The sequence below is a fragment of the Mirounga leonina genome, unplaced genomic scaffold (assembly GCF_011800145.1).
Source record: "Mirounga leonina isolate KUSES-001 unplaced genomic scaffold, KU_Mleo_1.0 Mir_321, whole genome shotgun sequence".
NCBI classification, from domain to species: domain Eukaryota; kingdom Metazoa; phylum Chordata; class Mammalia; order Carnivora; family Phocidae; genus Mirounga; species Mirounga leonina.
The window spans coordinates 3,092,112-3,114,640 of record NW_023270680.1 but is presented as its reverse complement, the minus strand read 5'-3'; the positions used below and the strand labels follow the sequence as shown (position 1 = coordinate 3,114,640).

General features: G+C 46.2%; 1 protein-coding gene and 1 long non-coding RNA gene across 6 annotated transcripts in view; one reads left to right on the top strand and one right to left on the bottom strand.

The window, feature by feature from the left end:
- The window catches only part of PAXIP1 (PAX interacting protein 1), a 52,223-nt gene extending 51,144 nt beyond the window's left edge, over positions 1–1,079 (top strand). Inside the window, exon 21 of the mRNA XM_035029862.1 lies at positions 451–1,079. Coding sequence (XP_034885753.1) covers positions 451–466 — 16 coding nt within the window. The 3' untranslated portion in view covers positions 467–1,079. The remainder of the gene's footprint in view (positions 1–450) is intronic.
- On the bottom strand, positions 6–22,529 carry LOC118026834. 5 transcript variants are annotated; one of them, XR_004683694.1, is made up of 8 exons: positions 22,503–22,529; positions 21,727–21,892; positions 3,737–3,794; positions 3,407–3,567; positions 2,767–3,085; positions 1,799–1,877; positions 1,043–1,189; positions 6–93 (listed from the first exon to the last, which is right to left on the bottom strand). It is a non-coding gene; the product is annotated as an uncharacterized LOC118026834 (long non-coding RNA). The 5 variants fall into 5 exon arrangements; XR_004683693.1 differs by lacking the exon at positions 22,503–22,529 and adding an exon at positions 21,990–22,119 and having other exon boundaries at positions 3,731–3,794; XR_004683696.1 differs by lacking the exon at positions 22,503–22,529 and adding an exon at positions 21,990–22,119 and having other exon boundaries at positions 2,767–3,042.

Here is a 22,529-nt window from a genome sequence, read left to right as displayed (position 1 = left end):
TTTTCTTTTCCAGAGTTACGCCTGTTCTGTACTCCTTTTACTTTCAGAAGGTTAAAAGTTACGTGGGCGTCCTCTCAGGGGCCTTTTTTCCATCTAGAGACAGAAGGGAGACGGATTGATTTGGATTGATTTTTGCCCGGGGAGGATGGGTCGGAGCTGCAGGGCTTGGCAGGTTCAGGGAAGGAGGACTTACCTGGCTGTGGGGTCGGGATGGGCTCCCAGACCGTCAGCCACGACCGTGGCTCTGACCGCAGGGCACGCTCGCCAGGTCCCGCCAGTGCGGGGGGCCTGGTGCCCTCGGGCTGCGTGAGTTGTGTGTGCATGGCGTTTGTAAGGCTCCCTGGGATTGAAATGGACTGACGGCTTTATGCCGGCAGGGTACTTCCGTAACTAGATTTGGGACCCTGTGTGCAGTGTGTGCTTGAAATGGTTTTTCCTCAACAAGCCTACATATAAATTTAACTGATGGCGTCGACACTGCGACTGGAGCCCTGGGACGCCGTCCGGCCGTGCCCGCTGCCGGGCGGAGCAGGCCGCTCCCCTTCAGGTGCCCGTGTTTTCCAGCTGCTCCAGCAGGCAGGCATTTTAAAGCAGGAGAACACAGATAATAAATATACTGCATCTTATTAAGATGTGTAATTTTATTCTGAGGAAACATAAATTATGTTTTGTATTATATGAATTTACGAGCCCACATTAGGTTTTATGATTCATTTGCCAGGTTTTTAAATGTTTTCACAACACTGTTAACTTCGGCTACAAATAAAATGGTGTAAATAAAGACCTTGCTATCTCTAAATTATGGATGTTAAAGATTTGAAATGTTTTGTACTTTATTTTTATTTCTTATACTCTTTTCTTTTATATTGATATCTTGCCCACATTTTAAATAAATGTACTTTTGAACTTAGAATTGAGCGATCCTTTGTTTTTTGCATAATTTATACGACTTACAGTAAACTGGATCACATTTTAAGTAATTTCAAGGCAAAATAGTATCATAAACTCTCAAGCAGAGGGACAGCCGCGGCCCTGCACCCACCAGTCACATCCAGTCACATCCTGCTCCGTTCCACGTCCAGTCCTTCAACACTTCCTGTGGGAGCGCATCAGAGGCCACCGTCCCAGACGTTCAGAGTTGCTCTCACTGCTCCTCCTCACTGCGTCCATCGGGTGTGTTCCTGAAACACTGAATTTGCTTCCGTAACAATTTCTGAAATGTCTTCCCTAGGAACAGTTGGGACCCGCTTGACAATTCCCTAACTGCACGTTCAGTTTAAATCCGGAATACAGCATAGGTAGTGCACAGGCATTGAAGACATGAACACGGAATAAACTGAATTCCGTGTCGGGAGAGCTCTCAGTGTCCCTATGGGGCTTTGAGGACGGTCCCACACTCAGGACAACCCTTCCTCAGGTGTTCCTCCCAGCTCCGCTGGCGTACAGCTCTTTCTCCAAGTGGAAAGGAAATCACCACACACTTCACAGTTTTAGGTAAGGGCCAGTGTCTTCAAGCGCTTCTGCCCTAACCCTTGACCTTCTGTGGGATTTCCCGGGGAGCCCGCCCCATTACCGGGGGCGGGGGGCACACCGTCAGGCTCGCTGAGCCTGAAGTGACTGACATTCTATTGGCTGCTGGAAGTATTTATCTTGAGCTCTGTAAAGTATGCCTTAAGAGCAGTTGTTCTTAGGTGTACTATATTCTGGCATTTACTTGTATTTTTAACAAATTGTACCTCAAGATGTGTCTGCTTTGAAGCTAATTGTTTTGTACCTAAGCAAACTTAGAAGTACTAACCTGTAGAACTGACCATTTCCTGTCACGCACAACAGATGGAATTAGTGTTGATATGAAATATCTTAGGTTCTGCAAAATCCTGGAAGGGAAGAAGAGTTTCATATCTGAGAACACAGTTTTGATTGCAAAGTATTCAGGATGCTGCCCTACGGCTCACACCCTTGAAGGAAAGTGAAGGCGCGGATGGAGAAAACGGGCCTTCTGTGCAGAGTCTCATGCATCTGTTCAGTCTTCAGTGGAGACAGGGTGTTTGTTTAACCAACATGCAAGTATGACTGATTTAACCTTTCAATTAGTGTTTGTTTTGTTTTTGTTTTTTTTCAAAAGCTGCCAAGAAATAATTCTTAAACACTCCAGGAGCTGTCTGCAGCCAACTGGCTTGCCCAGCTGCTGAGCACGGATTTGGTGGCTCGGGAGTTTCATATGAACGTAGAAGAATAGAGATTTCAAGTAAATGCTTCTTAAAGAAGTTGATTTAAGAAGTTATTTTCTCCTAAGAAAAGGAAGTTATTTTCTTCCTAAGAAAAGGAAGTCTTTCACTTAATCCTGTTGTTTTGTCTGGCTCAAGGTTGTTTAATGGAAATATGACCTACATATGCAATGTAAAAATTCCTAATAGCCACAGTAAAAATTTAAAAATTTTTTAATTTTTATAGTGTAACACCATGTATCTAAAATACTGTTCCAGCTACAGGTCATCAGTATTTTACAAAATTACTGTGATAGTGGGTTTTTTTGTTTTTTTGTTTCTTTAGTGCGGTCTTTACTGTATTTTATTTACACTTAGCACACATCTCAATTCTGACACTGAATTTTCATTAGGAGTATTTTATCTGTATTTAGATTTCATACCACTTACAATTTAAAAAGATTTTTATGCCCAGGTTATTCAAAGCATGAGTGTGTTCTAGGAACAAAATTAGTGTCAGTTAAACTTCATGTTAAATAGGATTAAAAACCCAGCTCACCTGCACGAGGTGCATCTCTGTGCTTGGTGACCAGCTGTGGCCGTCACGTCAGTGGCCATCCGCATGGGCTCGCTGGAAACGCGAGTGCCAGTGAGGAGGTACACAGGCCGTCCAAGTAGCTCCAAGATCACTGCTCTGGGCAGAGTCACCAGAATTCCACTCCCTGCCACAGGTCGCAGAAGGTCTGCTTCCATCTGGGTAGGTGCAAGGTGTCGAGAGGAAAGTGGAAGAAATACTGCGTGTCCTTGCTCTTTTAATCCTGCCGGCATCTGGTGACTGAAGACAGAACAGCTGCGCGGACTGGCCGCACACCGTTGGCCTGCGAGCAAACAAGGCTGCTGGAGACGTCCTGCCCGCAGGAGGCCAAAGCCCCTCTAGCCCAAGGGCTCGCACTCCCAGGAAGCCCTCCCACATCCCTGATGTTTGCTGAATCAAAAAGTAAACGTGAAATTAAGGTCTGCATTCGTGGGAAGCTGGGTGCCTCCACATACCCACAGTGACCGTCAGCATCCCGCACACACGTCTGTCCCGTCGGCCGCCGCGCATCCTGCAGGCCCCCATCCCGGTTCTCGACGCGCCCCACAGCAAAGGGCTGCCCCCCCAAGGTGCCCCTCTGCCTCACTGCCCGTCTGCAGCTCACCTCGCTCCGGCGACTCAGCTGCACGAGTGGTCACGTCTGTGCATCCCCGTTACCATCGGGCTCATCTCCTTCCCTCGCAAATCTCCGCGAGGTCTCCAAGACGCCTCCTTGCCTCCAGTCTCTTCCCCTCCCCGCTGCCCTCTGTACATGCTGTCGCATTCCTGCTAAGAGAAGAAAGTCCCCGAGTTGTCATGTTTGAAGTCTTCCCTAAAGCCGTGTCACATGCCCACCCAGCTCCTCATTCCCAGCAGGCACACAGAAGGGCTTCCTGTTCCTCATGTCAGACTATCCTCCCACTCCTGTCCGGCAACCTTCCCCACTCACTCAGACCTGTAAAGCCTTTCCTGGTTCTTGCAGGTTTTTCCGTTGCCTTAGCCTCTGATCCAGTCTACACAAGCAACAAAGAGAAAAACAGGTAAGTTGGATCACACCAAAATTAAAAACCGTTTGTGTATCACCAACGGTGAAAAGGCAGCCCACTGAATAAGAAAAATTATTTGTAAATCCTATACCTGATAAGGAGCTAATATCCAGATAAAGAACTCCTACAACTCTTCACAACAAACCACCTTTTTTTTTTTTTAAAGATTTTTATTTATTTATTTGAGACAGAGAGAATGAGAGACAGAGAGCATGAGAGGGAGGAGGGTCAGAGGGAGAAGCAGACTCCCCGCTGAGCAGGGAGCCCGATGCGGGACTCGATCCCGGGACTCCAGGATCATGACCTGAGCCGAAGGCAGTCGCTTAACCAACTGAGCCACCCAGGCGCCCCAAAACCACCTGATTTTAAAATGAGCAAAGGACTTGAATAGATATTTCTCCAAAGAAGATACATGAATGGCCAGTAAGCATGTGAAAAGATGCTCCACATCACTCATCATCAGGGAAATGCAAATCAAAACCACAATGAGCTACCACCTCACACCCATCCGGATGGCTACTATCCAACAAAAGAAAAACACAAAGATGTGAAGAAATTGGAACCCTCGTGCACTGTTGGTGGGAATGCCACCTGGTGCAGCCATTCTGGAAAACAGTCCGGAGGTTCCTCAAAGTTTAAAACAGAACTACTTATGATCCAACAATTCCACTTCTAGGTATATCCCCAAAAGAATCAAAAGCAGGGTTTTCGTGAGACATTTATACACCCACGTTCACAGGCAACCAAAAGTTGGAGGCAACCCAAGTGTCCATCGACTGATGAATAGATGAGCAAAATGTAGCATATGCACGCAAAATACTATTCAAAATCCTGGCGCCCGCTATCACAGAGGATCCCGGGGACATCGTGCTGAGTGAGAGAAGACAGTCAAAAAGGGACTCAATACTGTCTGATTCCACTTGTGTGAGGTGGTGGGCATGGGGGGCAGGAGAAGGGGAGTGGGAGTGAGTGTGTAATGGGGACAGTCTCAGTTGGACGACGAAAAGTTCTGGTGGTGGTCCCGCAACACTGCACATGTGCTCAGTAGTACACTGCAAAATACCTAACATGGCAAATTCTACGGGTTTTACCACAATTTTAGAAAATGAAGGCGGAAATGAAGAGCGCTAGTGGGGAGTGAAGGCAGAAGGCCCTCTCGTGGGCTCACCCTCTGGTCTTCCGCAGGCTTTCACTGAACACTTAGAGCGAGTGGTCAGAACCCCTGACCCACGCGGAGAGTTAATCCCAGGCGAACGGATCAGTGTGTGTGGACATGCGTGGACGTGTGTCTGCGGAGCTTTCTGTGGCTCCCGTCACATCTGAAAAAGACTTTGGCTCAGGAAAGATGAAAGATCTACTGCGTTAAAAATAAGACAAACCAAAAACCAGTGGATGGCGAAGCACTTCCAGAATCACAGGATCAGGGTCTGTGCAGAGCTGCCTCCCCAGAAGAGCAATGAGGACAGACGTAAATGGCCCAGACCACGGAAGGCTGGACCCTTCTGCCCCCTGAGCCATGTTGGGTTTTGGTGTGAGGTTCAGAGCGCCAGGGCTTCTGAGTTAGGCCGTCCCTACCGCTTGGGCCAGGATGACCTCCGAGGTCTTCACTGCCGGGCAGGCCGGAGGAGGGGCCTCCTCTGTTCCTCCTCCCAGTTGCCAGACGATGAAAGGAAGCCCCGCCTGGAATGGAACAGGCGCAGGGGCCCGGGAGGGAAGAAGGTCAGGATGCCCAAGACTGGAAAAGCTGTCACCTAAGTACGGGCATGTAGGAGTGTGGCATGTGGACTGCCAAGCCCCCGGGGGGTTGGTAGTCTGTTGGCGCAGTCACTGTTGCGGGTTTTGTTCTCCGAGCTTCCGAGGGAGTGGCGGTGGTCTGCAGCTGCGCCCGCACCGGCCCCGCACCCCCACCCCCGCTCCAGGAAGGGAGGAAACGGGTTCTGAAGTCCACGGTGGTGACGGTATCTTCCCCGCTGAGTGAGCAGCACAAGAAATGCTCCCCTGTGGGAGGGTCCCCTGGAAGCAAGCCGCCCGAGGCTGCAGCCTCCGTGGGAGGGGAGCGCGGCCCCTGCCAGGTCAGCAGCGCCCCCCACCCGGGGCGGGGCGGGGCGGGAGCCGCGGGCAGCACGAGCCGCACCCCCGCGCCCCGCGGCTCGGGTGGGGCCTTTTAGGACCACAGGCTCCCGCTAGGTCCCGGCTGCGCGCAACACTGCGGGCGGTGAGGCCTCCCGGGCCGGGCTGCGGCGCGCGCCGCTCCCTTCGCGGAGGGGAGGCAGAGACAGGCACCCCCTCGCGGCCCGCTCCTCCTCTGGGGCCCCGCTGGCGGCTGCGCGCGCCGGGCGGCTGCCCCGAGCGCCAGCCCGATGGGCCCGCGCCCCGGCCCGCCCCGGGCGGGCAGACGCAGGCGGAGCGGAGGGGCGGGGCCAGCGCCGCCGAGGCCGAGGCGCAAGTCCGCGGAGACGCGAGGCGCCGCCCCGCCGCGGGAGGGGCCCGGAGGCCCGGCATGGACGCTCCCTCGGACGTTGCAAAGCCTCTCCAACGAAGACTCACCGATCCGCCTCGGGAACGACCAACAGGGGCGCCCTGGCTTTGGCTAGGCACGGTGCCCTCAGGAGCCTGCAGGTGCACCACTGCGCGACATCTTGAGCGTGACCTCCCTGATTTGGGACCTAAACTGCAGTCACCAGCTGCACCTCACCGCAACTCAAGCTGAAGGCGGCCCGCTGCCCCGAGACGCGGCGCGCTGCCCGGCCTGGGTCCCCGGAGGGGCAGCATGGCAGCCTCCCGCCAGGTGTGCCAGGATACCGGGGTGCTGGAGATACTGAGGGGTGCGGTTTAGGTTGATACGGATTCACAGCTGTTAACATCTTACTCTAGAACTGTCTGTACCCTTCCTTCCGCACACTGGCCCAAGGAATAGTTTTTATTTTTTCAGATGGGAGTCCACTGCAGCACCTGACACGAGAGAGCCAAGGCTATCGAACGGAGCATGTGGTACCTGCCCAGAGCCGGTCCTTCTAACAATCCCAGTCGTCCTGATTCTTCTGCAGTCAGGATTTATCACTTGGAAACTTTGTTTTGCAAGTGCACGTACAATACTCGGTTTGTATTTCTACCGATTCCTATTTTCAGATTCGCTCTAATATAGAAATTACGTACGAGGGTTGCTCATCATCACTGTCATCCGGCATCGTTAGGCAACAGAAAGATGATGATCCCAGTTTTGGATTGTGTGTGATACTTTGATAAAATAAAGTAAATTTTCAACTTTTAACGTTTGTGGGCCCTGCTCCTGCACTCCTGCTCCCGGAAGATATACTTTAACATTTACCGGGATCAAAATGACTTGGCAAAACCTCAGAGCATGGGTTCTATTTCTGTCCTGGGTGCACACTGTACATCTGCTTTGTTAAAAACACAATAAATAAAGAGCATTCCAAACATAAAGAAAAAAACCCTCCCTGGTTCCCGTAAGATTCAGGTCATTCAGCCTTACACATATAGAAACCTAAGTCTGACTTTCTGGAATGTCCCTCCTCAGGATGATTTGTAACTCTAGGTTTAAAAACAACAACAACAACATATAACCCTGCACCATGTTCCTTCCCCAGGGCACCCTTCTTTGTGAAGACTGTGTGTGTGTCCCCGGCAGTTGTCCTAACTTGGACTCGAATAAGACTCTTCCTTCCTCTTTAAAAATTTAAAAAAGGGTTGTCCTCTCCGCCTCAACATTTCTTAGTGCAGTCGGCAGGATACCTGAGCAACTCACCTGACAATGCCTGGGGGCCGTCTGGAACTCAGCTCGGTACCAGCACGGGCCCTTGGTGCCCCTCCGACTTCTCGCAGGTGTATTGGTGAAGTCTCCTGATACCCAACCTCCTCACTTTGAATCAACAGTCCTTTTAGTCAAGCTGTTGAGGGTTACCAATAATGTTCTCTAGGTGAGAATCACCAATAGGATTTAGTTCTTTTAATTATAATTAAATTGATAATTATAACTGATGTTATAATATAAGGCTGGAGTAAATTTTCTACCTAAAAATATGAGAGCCTGAACCATTCAGCTTCAAAGAGAAGGAACACTTGCTCCTTCCAGCCAAATGGTGCTTTCAGGTGACCGAAAGCCTAAAGCAAGTGTCTGATGATACTCCTCGGGATGTGTAGTGGTCCCATAGGAATTTCCCATCTCGGAAGGTAATTAGCGATTGGTTCGTCCCCGGGTGCACAAGTACGGATCGATCATCCAGTGCTCCCAGCCCCCTCGGTGGTCTTAGACCTCGCGGGGAGAAACCGAGACACGTAAGAGAGTGCATCACAGCCCTCTGGAAGCGACACAAGCGGCACCCTCTGGATCCACCACACTTAACATCCTTAGATCTTATTCAAGATAAGGCTGAAACTAGAAGGAATGGGGAACCACGCTTCCCAAGCTGCAGAGCTCCCAGAAAACCAACCACCACCTACAGGAATTCCGGCAGGCTCCGTGCACAGCCCCTACGGAGTCTCTGCTTGCAAGCGCTTACCGAAATGGGAGAACCTGCCTAAGGATGGATAACCTGAGTCTCAGACGGCCCGAATGGGGTTCTTTCAACACGTCGGAGTTATTTTTCTTGTGTACACAGTTAGAAAGCCAGCTGTAAGGCCACGTAACCAGAAACTACAAAGCCATCTTGGTCCAATGAAGCCCCCAGCTTTTGGGAAGGAACGAGCAGCGTTCAAAGAGGCACCCTGGGCTTCATTTGGTTTGTTGCTGCAGCTTTTGGTCTCTTTGGACAAAACCAGCTGTGTTCTGACCAGAAAATGGAAAATAAATAATGGATCCATAAATTATAATGCTATCCTGTGACTGGATTTGCTTTAATAAAAGGGAAATATTTGCAAATTGGGTCTTTAATGTCCTCTCCACAAATATTAGTGAAACAATGGCTAAATTTTGTTTGCGTCTTGTATGTGTCCATGTGTAGTGACTGAGATATTTTCTCCACCTTGGGATGACATTGCTCAAATTAATTTGTAAAGGAGCTCTATTTAATGGTTTAAAGGCGAGCACTCGTAAAAACTCTCTAAGACTCAGAAAGATTAACTCAAATGTTTTTCAAGTTTTTATGATCTGGGATGAAATTCCCTACATTCAGGCTTTTATGTTACTCCGTAATAAAGATGCCTCATGTGAAAGAACCCAACGATGGTCCAGAGAGATAGAGATGGGCAAAAATCTAAGACACCCAACCCCCTTCTCAGTAGTCAGAAAAAATGAGGAAAACAGGCAGACACTGGAAATCCTAAATCCACCTCCCCAAGCACAAGCACTAGAATTGACAGCCAATCTGTCTGCCCCTCTGCCTCCTCCTCCAGAGGGCTGAAAAGCACCCAGAGAGAAGGCCTGTTTTGCAGGAGGGGGGACACGGGACACGGAAACGGAGAGATGTTAGTCCCCGCTTGAATCTGCCTCAGCCTCCCCTTCCTCCAGTTCCTGCACAATCACCACCAGGGCTGCTCACACAGCTGGCCCCATACCATCCTCAGTGCCTCCAGCACCATCTGCTTCTGCTCTTCTACCCTCACTGCCTAGGAGCAAAAAGCACCCAGAGTTGCCAGGCAGGCCACCTCCTTATGAGGTTCAAACTGGAGCACCTCCCAGATCAGCCTGAAGGGGCCCGAGGACTCGCCTGGACTCAAACCACCCACTGAAGATTTCCCCACAGAAGCCCCAGGTAAAACTGACGGGCGGGGCGGGGCGGGGACACAAATTGAATGATGTTTCAATGGACACAGGCGCAGCATATTCGGTATTAAAACTAATTCAAGGTTGTTGGTTTAATTAAAAGAGACATGTTTTTGGCTCTATCAACATCAAATATAATACAGGTAATCAGCTTTTATCCTACCTGAGTTTATTAAATTCATCTTGTCACTGTTGCAATCTGTCAGCAAAAAATGACTTAAAACGGTGGTGGATTTCGTTTCATCAAGTTTTCATGGGTAATTGTTAAGAGCAAGTAAATTAAATTTTAAGGAAAAGGTTCAGAAACTTTTAAATAGCTTCCAAAATCTTTGGTAACCTAAAACTTTGAAATTTTGTTAGGTTAAATAACAAATTGGGTTGAATTCATTGAATATCTAAGTTTTTTCCCAAAAAAGATAAAATACTGAAATATCAATTACTAAACACGGGTTTTTCTGCTTTTGGCTTATTACAGAGAATCTAAAGATACTTGGGTCTCCTGATAAACATGTTTTATGCTTTACTGGAAGTTGTACTATGAAAAAATATGTTTCTAGAACACATTAAATATATTCATAAACTTCCCAATCTAAAGATTTCTGGTGTAGTAGTTCATAATTGGTTACTACATTTTCACAGGAGACTATGGTTTCCAAGAGTGAAAATTCTAAATGTAACTGAGACTGCTGGAAATAAGGAAACCAACTCTGTATGTAGCGAAAGTAGAAGATATGTAAGGAAAGTACAAAGAATGAGAATAAATTTTTGTTGAGAGCAAAGAAAGTAATTTTGTCCTAACACAAGACTGGTTATTTGAGAGAAAAAACTTATGACGAAGTCTAAATGCAAAAGGAAGTTGTTGGTTTGTGAAGGGGACTCTTTGGAAAAGAATTTTATATGTGGTCAGGATGACTAAGATTGGAATAAATGAATTTTAAAAATACACTTGTATAGGATATGAGGGGGAAGATGGCAGAGTAGGTGATCCTAGGCTCACTTTGTCCCATGGATACAACTAGAAACACCCACATCACCTGGTTGTGTACACAACCCAGAATATGACCCGAAGACTGGCAGAACAGACTCTCTATGGCTAAATGTAGAGAAGAGATCATGTGGAAGAGAGTAGGAAGGGGAGCCCATAGGAGGGAGGGATGCTGCAGGCATGGAAGGGAGAAGAGCAGACCTCTCCCAGGCACCAGGAACCCATATCCCCGTAACATTTGGCTTTGAAAACCAGAGGGGCCTAACTTCAGGAGTTCTTAATCAATGGGCTTAACACCTGTGACTTTAAAAATCAGTGGATGGGGCCCTGGGAGAGCGAGGAGGGTTATGAGGAAACTGAGTTCTTGCCCTTAAAGAGACAGCACAACAAACAGCCCTACTGAGATAGAGCATACAAGTAGCAGTTTGAAAAACACCTGGTGTATACGAGGAGATTTATTTACTAATCTCAGAGCATGTGCTGGAGGGGCAGCAGGGATCTTTGGGAGAATTCTCTAAGAACAAAAGAACTGGTGGGTGCCACCTCCCTCCCCTGCCCCAGCCTAGATACACAGACACCGCGGGAACCAGCACAGCACAAACACTCTCCACCTAGCTGGCTAACAGTGTGCCCTGTCACCACGCACTTCCGTGGAGCTGCCCCTCCATCCCCGCCTCCGTGAGTTTTCCTGGGCTGATGCAGGTCTACTCCTAAGGACCAGCAACTCTGCTGGGACCACCAGTACCCCATCATCACGTTCTCCTGTGGACCTGCCCCCTCCACTACCCCTTTGGCCAGAACCCATCCAAAGCCAGGACCACAAGCCTGGCAGTGTGCAAGGAGCTCCAACAGGGGCCAGCACTACTCCAAAGTGACTCCCATTCCAGAGAATGGGAAAGAGAACCATACACCCCAGTTCCACTGCTGGGGGCAGACAGATGGTCTGACTACAGGCCCTGCTCACCAAGAAAAGCTTCTCAGGGGACAACACAGGGAAAGTGCCCTGCAGTCTGGTGCTACTGCATCTCACAAACGCTTGGTCTGACTCCACTGAAGCCTAAGGTGGCCCCAGACTGGCCACCTCACAACCCAGGGACCAAATCTGCCCACAACAGGCAAAGAGAGCCACTACAGACAAAGAGACTAAGGGAAAAAGCAGCAAAGCCACAACAGCAGGGCACATGCAACATACACAGGAGACACCCCTGAAGGGTTCTGTTGATCAGGGGACACAGCACTGTAGGGTACCATGGGATTCTTCCAAAGGCCACTATTTTCCAAAGCAAGAGACGTAGCTGACTTTCCTAACACACAGAAACAGACACAGGGAGTTAGATAAAATGAGGAGACAGAGGAGTTTGTCCGAAATGAAAGAACGAGACAAAAATCACAGCAAGAGATCTAAGCAAAACAGAGAAAAATAATATGCCTGGCAGAGAATTTAAAGTAATGGTTATAAAGATACTCACTGGACTTGAGAAAAGAATGGAGGACCTCAGCGATACCATCAACAAAGAGAAAACATAAAGAAACAATCAGAGATGAAGAACTCAATAACTGAAATTTAAAATACACCAGATGGAATAAATAGTGGACTAGAAGAAGTAGAAGAATACATCAGTGACCTGGAGGACAGAGCAATGGAAAGCAATCAAGTTGAACAGGAGAGAGAAAAAATAACAACAAAAAATGAAAATAGACTAAAGGAATACAGACACCATCAAGCATAATAACATTTGCATTATAGGGGTCCAAGAAGGAGAAGAGAGAAAAGGAGGCAGAAAATTTATTTGAAGAAACAATAGCTGAAAACTCCCCAAATCTGGGGAAGGAAACAGAAATATAGATCCAGGAGGCACAGAGAGCCCACAGAAAAAAATCAATCCAAGGAGGTCCACACCAAGACACATAGTAATTAAAATGGCAAAAAAAGTAGTGATAAAGAGACTTTTAAAAGCAGCAAGAGAAAAACAATGACAACAACAACAGCACATGGAACATTCTCCAGAATGATTTACAAATTAGGCTGCAAAACAAGTCTCGACAAATTCAAAAGATCAAAGTCATACCATGCATCTTTTCTGATCACAACACTATGAAAACAGAAATCAACCACAAGAAAAAAAAATCTGGAAAAACCACAAATAAATGGAGGTTAAATAACTTTTTAGTAATCAATGAATGGGTCAACCAAGAAATCAAAGAGGAAATAAAAAAATCTATGGAGACAAATGAAAACACAATGGTCCAAAATCTTTGGGACCCAGCAAAAGCTGTTCTAAGAGGGAAGTTTATAGCAATACGGGCCTACCCCAGAAAGCAAGAAAAATCTCAAATAAACAACCTAAGCATATGCCTGAAGAAGCCAGAAGAAAAAAGAACCACCAAAATCCTAAACCAGTAGAAGGAAGGAAATAATAAAGATTAGAGCAGAAATAAATGTAATAGAACCTAAAAAAACAACAGATCAATGAAACCAGGAGCTGTTACTTTGAAAAGATACAAATTTGATAAATTTTCAGCCAGACTCATCGAGAGAGAGAGAAAGAGAACTCAAACAAAATCAGAAATGAAAGAGCAGTACAACCAACACCACAGAAATAAATACATCAAAAAACTCCCAACAAACGAAAGTCCAGGACCAGATGGCTTCACAGGTGAATTCTACCAAACATTTAAAGAAGAGTTAATATCTACTCTTCTCAAATTATTCCAAAAGATAGAAGAGGAAGGAAAGCTTCCAAATTCATTCTATGAGGCCAGCATTACCCTGATACCAAAACCAGATAAAGACACCACAAAAACAATAAATAAATAAAGAGAACTACAGGCCAGTATCTCTGATGAACATAGACACAAAAATCATCAACAAAATACTAGCAAAACAAATCCAACAATACATTTAAAAAAAATCATTCACCACAAACAAGTGGGATTTAGTCCTAGGATGCAAGGGGTTCAATCAACGTGATACATCACATCAATAAGAGAAAGGATAAAAACCATATGATAATTTAAATAGATCCAGAAAAACCATTTGACAAAGTACAATATCCATTCATGATGGAAACCCTCAATAAAGTAGGTCTATAGAGGGACCATACCTCAACATAATAAAGGCCTTAAATGAAAAACCCACAGCCAACATCATCCTCAATGGGAAAAACTGAGAGCCTTTCTCCTAAGGTCAGGAACAAGACAAGGATGTCCACTCTCACCACTTTTATTCAACATTAGTACTAGAAGTACTCGCTACAGCAATCAGACAAACAAAAGAAAGAGAAGGCATCCAAATTGGTGAGGAAGAAGTAAAACTTCCACTATTTGCAGATGACATGATACTATATATATAGAAAACCCTAAAGACTCCACCAAAAAACTACCAGAACTGATAAATGAATTCAGTAAGGTCACAGACACAAAATCAATACACAGGAATCTTGCATTTCTATGCACTAATAATGAAGTAACAGAAAGGGAATTAAGGAAAACAGTCCCATTTACAATTGCACCAAAAAGAATTAAATACCTAGGAATAAACTTAACCAAGGAGATGAAAAACCTATACTCTGAATACTATAAAACACTGATGAAAGAAATTGAAAATGACCCAAACAAATGGAAAGATATCCCATGCTCATGGATTGGCAGGTGTGGGAACCTCAGGGCCACAACAGCTCATGTACAGACAGTCAGTGCCTATTGCTTTATGGGCCACTCAAAAGGATCACCAGAGGCGTCTGAACTATATAAACCAGAAAAATCCATCGATTGCTGCTCCCTGCCCCACTCCATCTGAGGATACTTCGAGTCTGACATGTAGAAATCTCCCCACTGGCAGCACTCAGGACTCAGACACTGGGTTTATAATTTGCTCCAACCACCAAACTGTGTTTTTCTTTTGTTTCCATAGAAATGCATCTCCTTAATTACCTGACTGCTTGCTGAACAAGGCAGAGTCTATACCATGGCTAACACCACTTGCTGCACCATTAACTCCTCCTGGGAAGTAAAAACTCCTCTAAATAAAATCAGGAATTAAGTCTCACAGGCACAAGAGGCCCCTGACCACCACACACACACCTTTTTTAAGGTGGATAGGACTGGTTTACTGATCTATTCTCTTGGATACTCACTGGGATCAGATCAACTTTAGAGGCTATCTACACTGTTACTACTCCTTGGAATACACTCGGGGATGAAATTAACGACATCATGTAGTGCCAAACTATGTGGGAAAATGTCTAAGTTCTCAAATAGGGAACTACCTCTGACACGCCCTCAATTAACACAAGGGGCCAAAAGTTACATCCTGCAATGTCAAATCCTTCCCTTCCAAGGTCCTGACTGCACCCTAAGTCAGTTGAAGTAGTTACAGAAGAAAGACCTCTGTCCATGCTCCGTAGAAAGGAATGAAGGATTGACAATGGGAATTTATAACAGGAAAAATCTCAGCACGTCTGACTCCATGTTGCTTCTATTTCCCTTGCTGCCGTGACCTGAAGGTTAGAAACTTCTGCTTAGCCCTGCACGTACGTATGTTACAGCTAAGGTTTACAAAACCTGCTCTTTACCCAAAACCCATCTCATCCAAGGAGATAAGAAAAGTAGCCCGAGTGGTCATCATCCCAATTCTTCAATTGAGGAACAGTTATAACTCAGGGAGGAACTGAAACCATGCCCCACAGGGTTAATGAGGTTGAAACTAGCAGAAGATTTAAAGCCCGTTTTAGTCAGCTGTTGTGTCTTTCAGTCCCCGCTAACAAATCCACTAGCTGTCTCTGCAGCAGCCTGGGCTCAGGGTCAACTGATACGGTTCCTGCCTGGAACAGCTTCGCCCTGCATTCCTTACCAGAGACAACAAGCCCAAGACCCTGTCCAGGTCATACCAGCTCTCAGAGCGCACCTACAGCCGCTTCTTCCTGTCCTGAGATACCCTCCTGACACCAGGGCCTGAACTTGGTCTCCTCCTGATGTTATGTCTCTGCCCAGAGTAACCATGGAATGTACGTTAGGAGTCCGTCTACTCCGTGCGCATGCTCCATCTTCTCTCAGGAGTAATCGTACATTCCCCACCTTCTATCAAAATGCATGTAAAGGATCTGGATTTTTCTCCTGCTTATGTCTATCGCAACATCACATTGCTTCCTTCAACTTGTACTTATTAGAATTCTTTTACTCTCCATGCATCGTTGAAGCAAATGCTTTACCAAATGCAAAACCAGACAATCTAAGCCAAGAACATGTACTGATTGCTCGTCAGTCGGACTTCATATAGAACATGTATCACTCCTTAGCTTCCCACCATTTACATTACAATGAGTTTACCCCACCAAGGAACTCTGGATGAAAAAATATGTATGTTCATTCCTAGCACCAGGGCAGATAAGCCAGGCATGCTGGCACCAAGGGACATGAAAACTTAAGATTGATTGTCCGTGACCAGATTGACGGTCCACGCTTTCTGAGGAAAGATTATTGATCAAACGGAGGAAGTGATAAAGGACAATTTAACTTTTAACATTTGTGGGCCCTGCTCCTGGGCTCCCAGGGAAGCTATACTTTAACGTTTACCAGGGTCAAAATGACTCAGCAAAACCTCAGAGCATGGGCTCTATTTCTGTCCTGGGCACAAACTGTACATCTGCTTTGTTTTAAAAAAAACTGACCCAAAGGAGCATTCCAAACATTAAAAAAAAAATCTCTCTGGGTCCCATAAGATTAAAGTCATTCAGCTTTGCACATACTAAAACATAAAATAAGGAGAAAAAAATAAAGTCTGTAACTTTCTGGGAAGTCCTTTGTCACAATGATTTGTAACTCTTTATGAAGAAAACCACAAACACAGGCTATCAGATTGGATAAAAAAACAAGACCCATCGATATGCTGTCTGCAGGAGACTCATTTTAGACCCAAAGACACCCCCAGATTGAAAGTGAGGGGGTGGAAAACCATTTACCATGCTAATGGACACCAAAAGAAAGCTGGGGTGGGCAATCCTTATATCAGACAAATCAGATTTTAAACCAAAGACTGTAATAAGAGATGAGGAAAGACACTATATCCTACTGAAAGGGTCTATCCAACAAGAAGATCTAACAATTGTAAATATCTATGTCCCTAACATGGGAGCAGCCAATTATATAAGCCAATTAATAACAAAAGCAAAGAAACACATCGACAGCCATACAATAATAATGGGGGACTTTAACACCCCCCTCACTGAAATGGACAGATCATCTAAGCAAAAGATCAACAAGGAATAAAGACTTTGAATGACACACTGGACCAAATGGACTTCACAGATATATTCAGAATATTGCATCCCAAAGCAACGGAATGCACATTCTTCTCTAGTGCCCATGGAACATTCTCCAGGATAGATCACATCCTAGGTCACAAATCAGGTCTCAACCGGTACCAAAAGATTGGGATCATTCCCTGAGTATTTTCAGACCACAATGTTTTGAAACTAGAACTCAATCACAAGAGGAAAGTCGGAAAGAACTCAAATACATGGAGGCTAAAGAGCATCCTACTAAAGAATGAATGGGTCAACCAGGAAATTAAAGAAGAATTTAAAAAATTCATGGAAACCAATGAAAATGAAAACATAACTGTTCAAAATCTTTGGGATGAAGCAAAGGCAGTCCTAAGAGGAAAGTATATAGCAATACAAGCTTTTCTCAAGAAATAAGAAAGGTCTCAAATACACAACCTAAACCTACACCTAAAGGAGCTGGAGAAAGAACAGCAAATAAAGCCTAAACCCAGCAAGAGAAGAGAAATAATAAAGATCAGAGCAGAAATCAATGAAATAGAAACCAAAAGAACAATAGAACAGATCAACGAAACTAGGAGCTGGTTCTTTGAAAGAATTAACAAGATTGATAAACCCCATCTATGAAAACCCCACAGCGAATATCATTCTCAATGGGGAAAAACTGAGAGCTTTCCTCCTAAGGTCAGGAACGTGGCAGGGATGTCCACCATCACCACGGCTATTCAACATAGTATTTTCTTCAAAAAGAAAAGAGAAATGACCCAAATCAACAAACTCATGAATGAAAGAGGAGAGATCACAACCAATACCAAAGAAATACAAACAATTATAAGAACATATTATGAGCAACTCTATGCCAGCAAATTAGATAACCTGGAAGAAATGGATGCATTCCTAGAGATGTATCAACTACCAAAACTGAACCAGGAAGAAACAGAAAACCTGAACAGACCTATAACCACTAAGGAAATTGAAGCAGTCATCAAAAATCTCCCAACAAACAAGAGCCCAGGGCCAGATGGCTTCCCAGGGGAATTCTACCAAACATGTAAAGAAGAATACCTAGTCTTCTGAAACTGTTCCAAAAAAAAAAAAAAGATGGAAGGAAAACTTCCAAACTCGTTTTATGAGGCCACCATTACCTTGATCCCCAAACCAGACAAAGACCCCATCAAAAAGGAGAATTACAGACCAATATCCTTGATGACCATGGATGCAAAAATTCTCACCAAAATACTAAGCAATAGGATCCAACAGTACATTAAAAGGATTATTCACCACGACCAAGTGGGATTTATCCCTGGGCTGCAAGGTTGGTTCAACATCTGTAAATCAATGTGATACAATACATTGATAAAAGAAAGAACAAGAACCATATGATCCTCTCAATAGATGCAGAAAAAGCATTTGACAAAGCACAGCATCCTTTCTTGATCAAAACTCTTTGGAGTATAGGGATAGAGGGTACAAACCTCAATATCATAAAAGCCATCTATGAAAACCCCACAGCGAATATCATTCTCAATGGGGAAAAACTGAGAGCTTTCCCCCTAAGGTCAGGAACGTGGCAGGGATGTCCACCATCACCACGGCTATTCAACATAGTATTAGAAGTCCTAGCCACAGCAATCAGACAATAAAAAGAAATAAAAGGCATCCAAATTGGCAAAGAAGTCAAACTCTCACTCTTTGCAGATGATATGATACTTTATGTGGAAAACCCCAAAGACTCCACCCCAAAACTGCTAGAACTCATACAGGAATTCAGTAAAGTGGCAGGATATAAAATCAAGGGCGCCTGGGTGGCTCAGTTGGTTAAGCGACTGCCTTCGGCTCAGGTCATGATCCTGGAGTCCCTGGATCGAGTCCCGCATTGGGCTCCCTGCTCTGCAGGGAGTCTGCTTCTCCCTCTGACCCTCCCCCCTCTCATGTGCTCTCTCTCATTCTCTCTCTCTCAAATAAATAAATAAAATCTTAAAAAAAAAAGGATATAAAATCAATGCACAGAAATCAGTGGCATTCCTATACACCAACAACAAGACAAAAGAAAGAGAAATTAAGGAGTCAATCCCATTTACAATTGCACCCAAAACCATGAGATACCTAGGAATCAATCTACCCAAAGAGACAAAGAATCTGTACTCAGAAAACTATAAAACATTCATGAAAGAAATTGAGGAAGACAGAAAGAAATGGAAAAACGTTCCATGCTCATGGACTGGAAAAACAAATATTGTGAAGATGTCAATGCTAGCTAGAGCAATCTACACATTCAATGCAATCCCTATCAAAATACCATCCACTTTTTTCAAAGAAATGGAACAAATAATCCTAAAATTTGTATGGAACCAGAAAAGACCCCGCATAGCCAGAGGAAGGTTGAAAAAGAAAAGCAAAGCTGGCGGCATCACAATTCTGGACTTCAGGCTCTATTACAAAGCTGTCATCATCAAGGCAGTATGGTATTGGCACAAAAACAGACACATAGATCAGTGGAACAGAATAGAGAGCCCAGAAATGGACCCTCAACTCTATGGTCAACTAATCTTCGACAAAGCAGGAAAGAATGTCCAATGGAACAAAGACAGTCTCTTCAACAAATGGTGTTGGGAAAATTGGACAGCCACATGCAGAAGAATGAAACTGGACCATTTCCTTACACCACACACAAAAATAGACTCCAAATGGTTGAAAGACCTCAATGTGAGACAGGAGTCCATCAAAATCCTAAAGGAGAACACAGGCAGCAACCTCTTCGACCTTAGCTGCAGCAACTTCTTCCTAGAAACATCGCCAAAGCCAAGGGAAGCAAGGGCAAAAATGAACTATTGGGACTTCATCAAGATAAAAAGCTTTTGCACAGCAAAGGAAACAGTCAACAAAACCAAAAGACAACCGACAGAATGGGAGAAGATATTTGCAAATGACATATCAGATAAAGGGCTAGTATCCAAAATCTATAAAGAATTTATCAAACTCTACACCCAAAGAACAAATGGTCCAATCAAGAAATGGGCAGAAGACATGAAGAGACATTTTTCCACAGAAGACATCCAAATGGCCAACAGACACATGAAAAAGTGCTCAACATCGCTTGGCATCAGGGAAATCCAAATCAAAACCTCAATGAGATACCACCTCACACCAGTCAGAATGGCTAAAATTAACAAGTCAGGAAATGACAGATGTTGGCGGGGATGTGGAGAAAGGGGAACCCTCCTACACTGTTGGTGGGAATGCAAGCTGGTGCAGCCACTCTGGAAAAACAGTATGGAGGTTCCTCAAAAAGTTGAAAATAGAGCTGCCATATGATCCAGCAATTGCACTACTGGGTATTTACTCCAAAGATACAAATGTAGGGATCCGAAGGGGTACGTGCACCCCGATGTTTATAGCAGCAATGTCCACATGGCCAAACTATGGAAAGAGCCAAGATCTCCACTGACAGATGAATGGATAAAGAAGATGTGGTCCATATATATGATGGAATATTATGCAGCCATCAAAAAACGTGAAATCTTGCCATTTGCAATGATGTGGATGGAACTGGAAGGTATTATGCTGAGCAAAATAAGTCATTCAGAGAAAGATAATGTATCACATGACCTCACTGATATGAGGAATTCTTAATCTTAGGAAATAAACTGAGGGTTGCTGGAGTGGTGGGGGGTGGGAGGGATGGGGTGGTTGGGTGACAGACATTGGGGAGGGTATGTGCTATGGTGAGGGCTGTGAATTGTGTAAGACTGTTGAATCACAGACCTGTACCTCTGAAACGAATAATACATTATATGTTAAAAAAAAAAAAGATAGCGGGAGGGGAAGAATGAAGGGGGTGAAATCGGAGGGGGAGACGAACCATGAGAGACGATGGACTCTGAGAAACAAACTGAGGGTTCTAGAGGGGAGGGGGGTGTGGGGATGGGTTAGCCTGGTGATGAGTATTAAAGAGGGCACGTATTGGATGGAGCACTGGGTGTTATACGCAAACAATGAATCACGGAACACTACATCAAAAACTAACATCACCATAATAATAAAAGAAGAAATACAAAATAAAAAAAAATTTAAAAAGCCATAAGCATATATAATCCTGCACCACATGGTCCTTCCCCAGAGCCCTCTCTTCTTTGTGAAGACTGTGTGTCCTGGGGTAGTGGTCTTAACTTGGGTTCCAGTAAGAGTCTTCCTTTCTCTTTAAAATTTTTAAAAAAGGTTTGTTCATTTTGCATTGATAACTTCTCTTCCTTAGAATGATGCCTTTTTGTATGGAAAGTTATCACACACACACCCCCCCACAGGCACACAATCTATTTTCCCCAGAAAAACATTTGAACTTTTGAAAGTCTCTGCCTATATTAATAAGAAGCAAAGTTACTTTCTAGGTTTGGATATAACGGTATCAGAACTTAAGAACTGGTTACAAATCCCGCAATTCATAACTAAACTGCAAATACCTCCTGCAGATGCAAAACTACTCATTTTAACAGCTCCTGAAAACGAGCAACACTTGCTTTTGTGTTCAGTGAAGCCCAGGAAACAAAAACAGCCTCTTTGAAATAGTACCTTAACAGGATGCACGGAAGAGATGGAGGACGGCACACCTGCTAATCCCAAAGATAATTACATCACAGAGTTTCAGCACAGATGGACGAATTTACAGATGCTAGTTAAATGCTCAATTAGCCCGAAGAGAAGCACCTGTAAGAACACGGTTCTGGAATGCAGCACCCAATGCATGGAATGATAGACTCAAACTATCAGGGCTGGTCTGGAACCGGAGGCCTGGCGTGAGGGCGCAGCCACGGTGAAGGCTGTCGGGGTCCCTTCTGAATGTTCAAGCAGGGCATGGTTTGTACCCAGAGAAGCCGCTGCAAAGGAGGCAAGGCTGCCTGGGGGCCACATTACCTGGTGTTTCCCAAATCGCTGACTGGTGGAGGCTGTGCGGTGGTCAGGTGTCCCGGGCATGCCCTCCGCGCAAGGCTGGGCTCTGCCTCCGGAACCCCCGAGGGCTCTCTGGGACCTGGACGTTCGCCAGTTCACCAGCTGGGTCTAGGAGTGAATCAAGGCCGCTCTGAAAGCAAAGGACACACAGGCCTGGGTTAGAAGAGTGCATGTGCCCGTCCGCGATCTTGAGCATTTTCTTTAACGCTTCACAGCAGTTTCCGTACCCCACGCAGGCCCACGGCGAGGACGCGTCCGTGGTCACCGCTGTCCGCCGCGGCCGCAGGGTCTCCGCCCACCGTCCCCGAGCAAGTCCTCAGCGAGGCGTCTCCCCGCCCGGCCTGGCACCTGCCCGCCACCGTGCTTCCCAGGCCGCGCCGGGCCCCCGCCCCGAGGGCCCCCCGCCCCGTCTCCGGCCGCGGCTCGCCGCGGCTTCGGCCCCCGACGCGCGAGGAGGCTGCGGGCGGGAGCGCCCGGCGCGGCCTTCAGGCCCTCGCGCCCCTGCGCTCCCCGGCCCGCAGCCCTGCGCGCGGCTCCTGGGTGTCCGGCCTTGGCTCCCTCCTCCGCGCTGCGCCCGCCCCTGCTCGCGAGAGCCCGCCCTTCCGCGCCCTGCCTGTGCCGCCCGCGCCGGAGCGGAGCCGGGCGCGGGCCGGGCACCTCCCCTCCCCTCCCCGGGCTCCCACGCCGCCACCGCGGCCTCCCCGCCGCCTGCCAGGCCCCGGCACCCGCGTGCCCCTCACCGAAGCGCCGCCGGCGGGCGGGCGGCG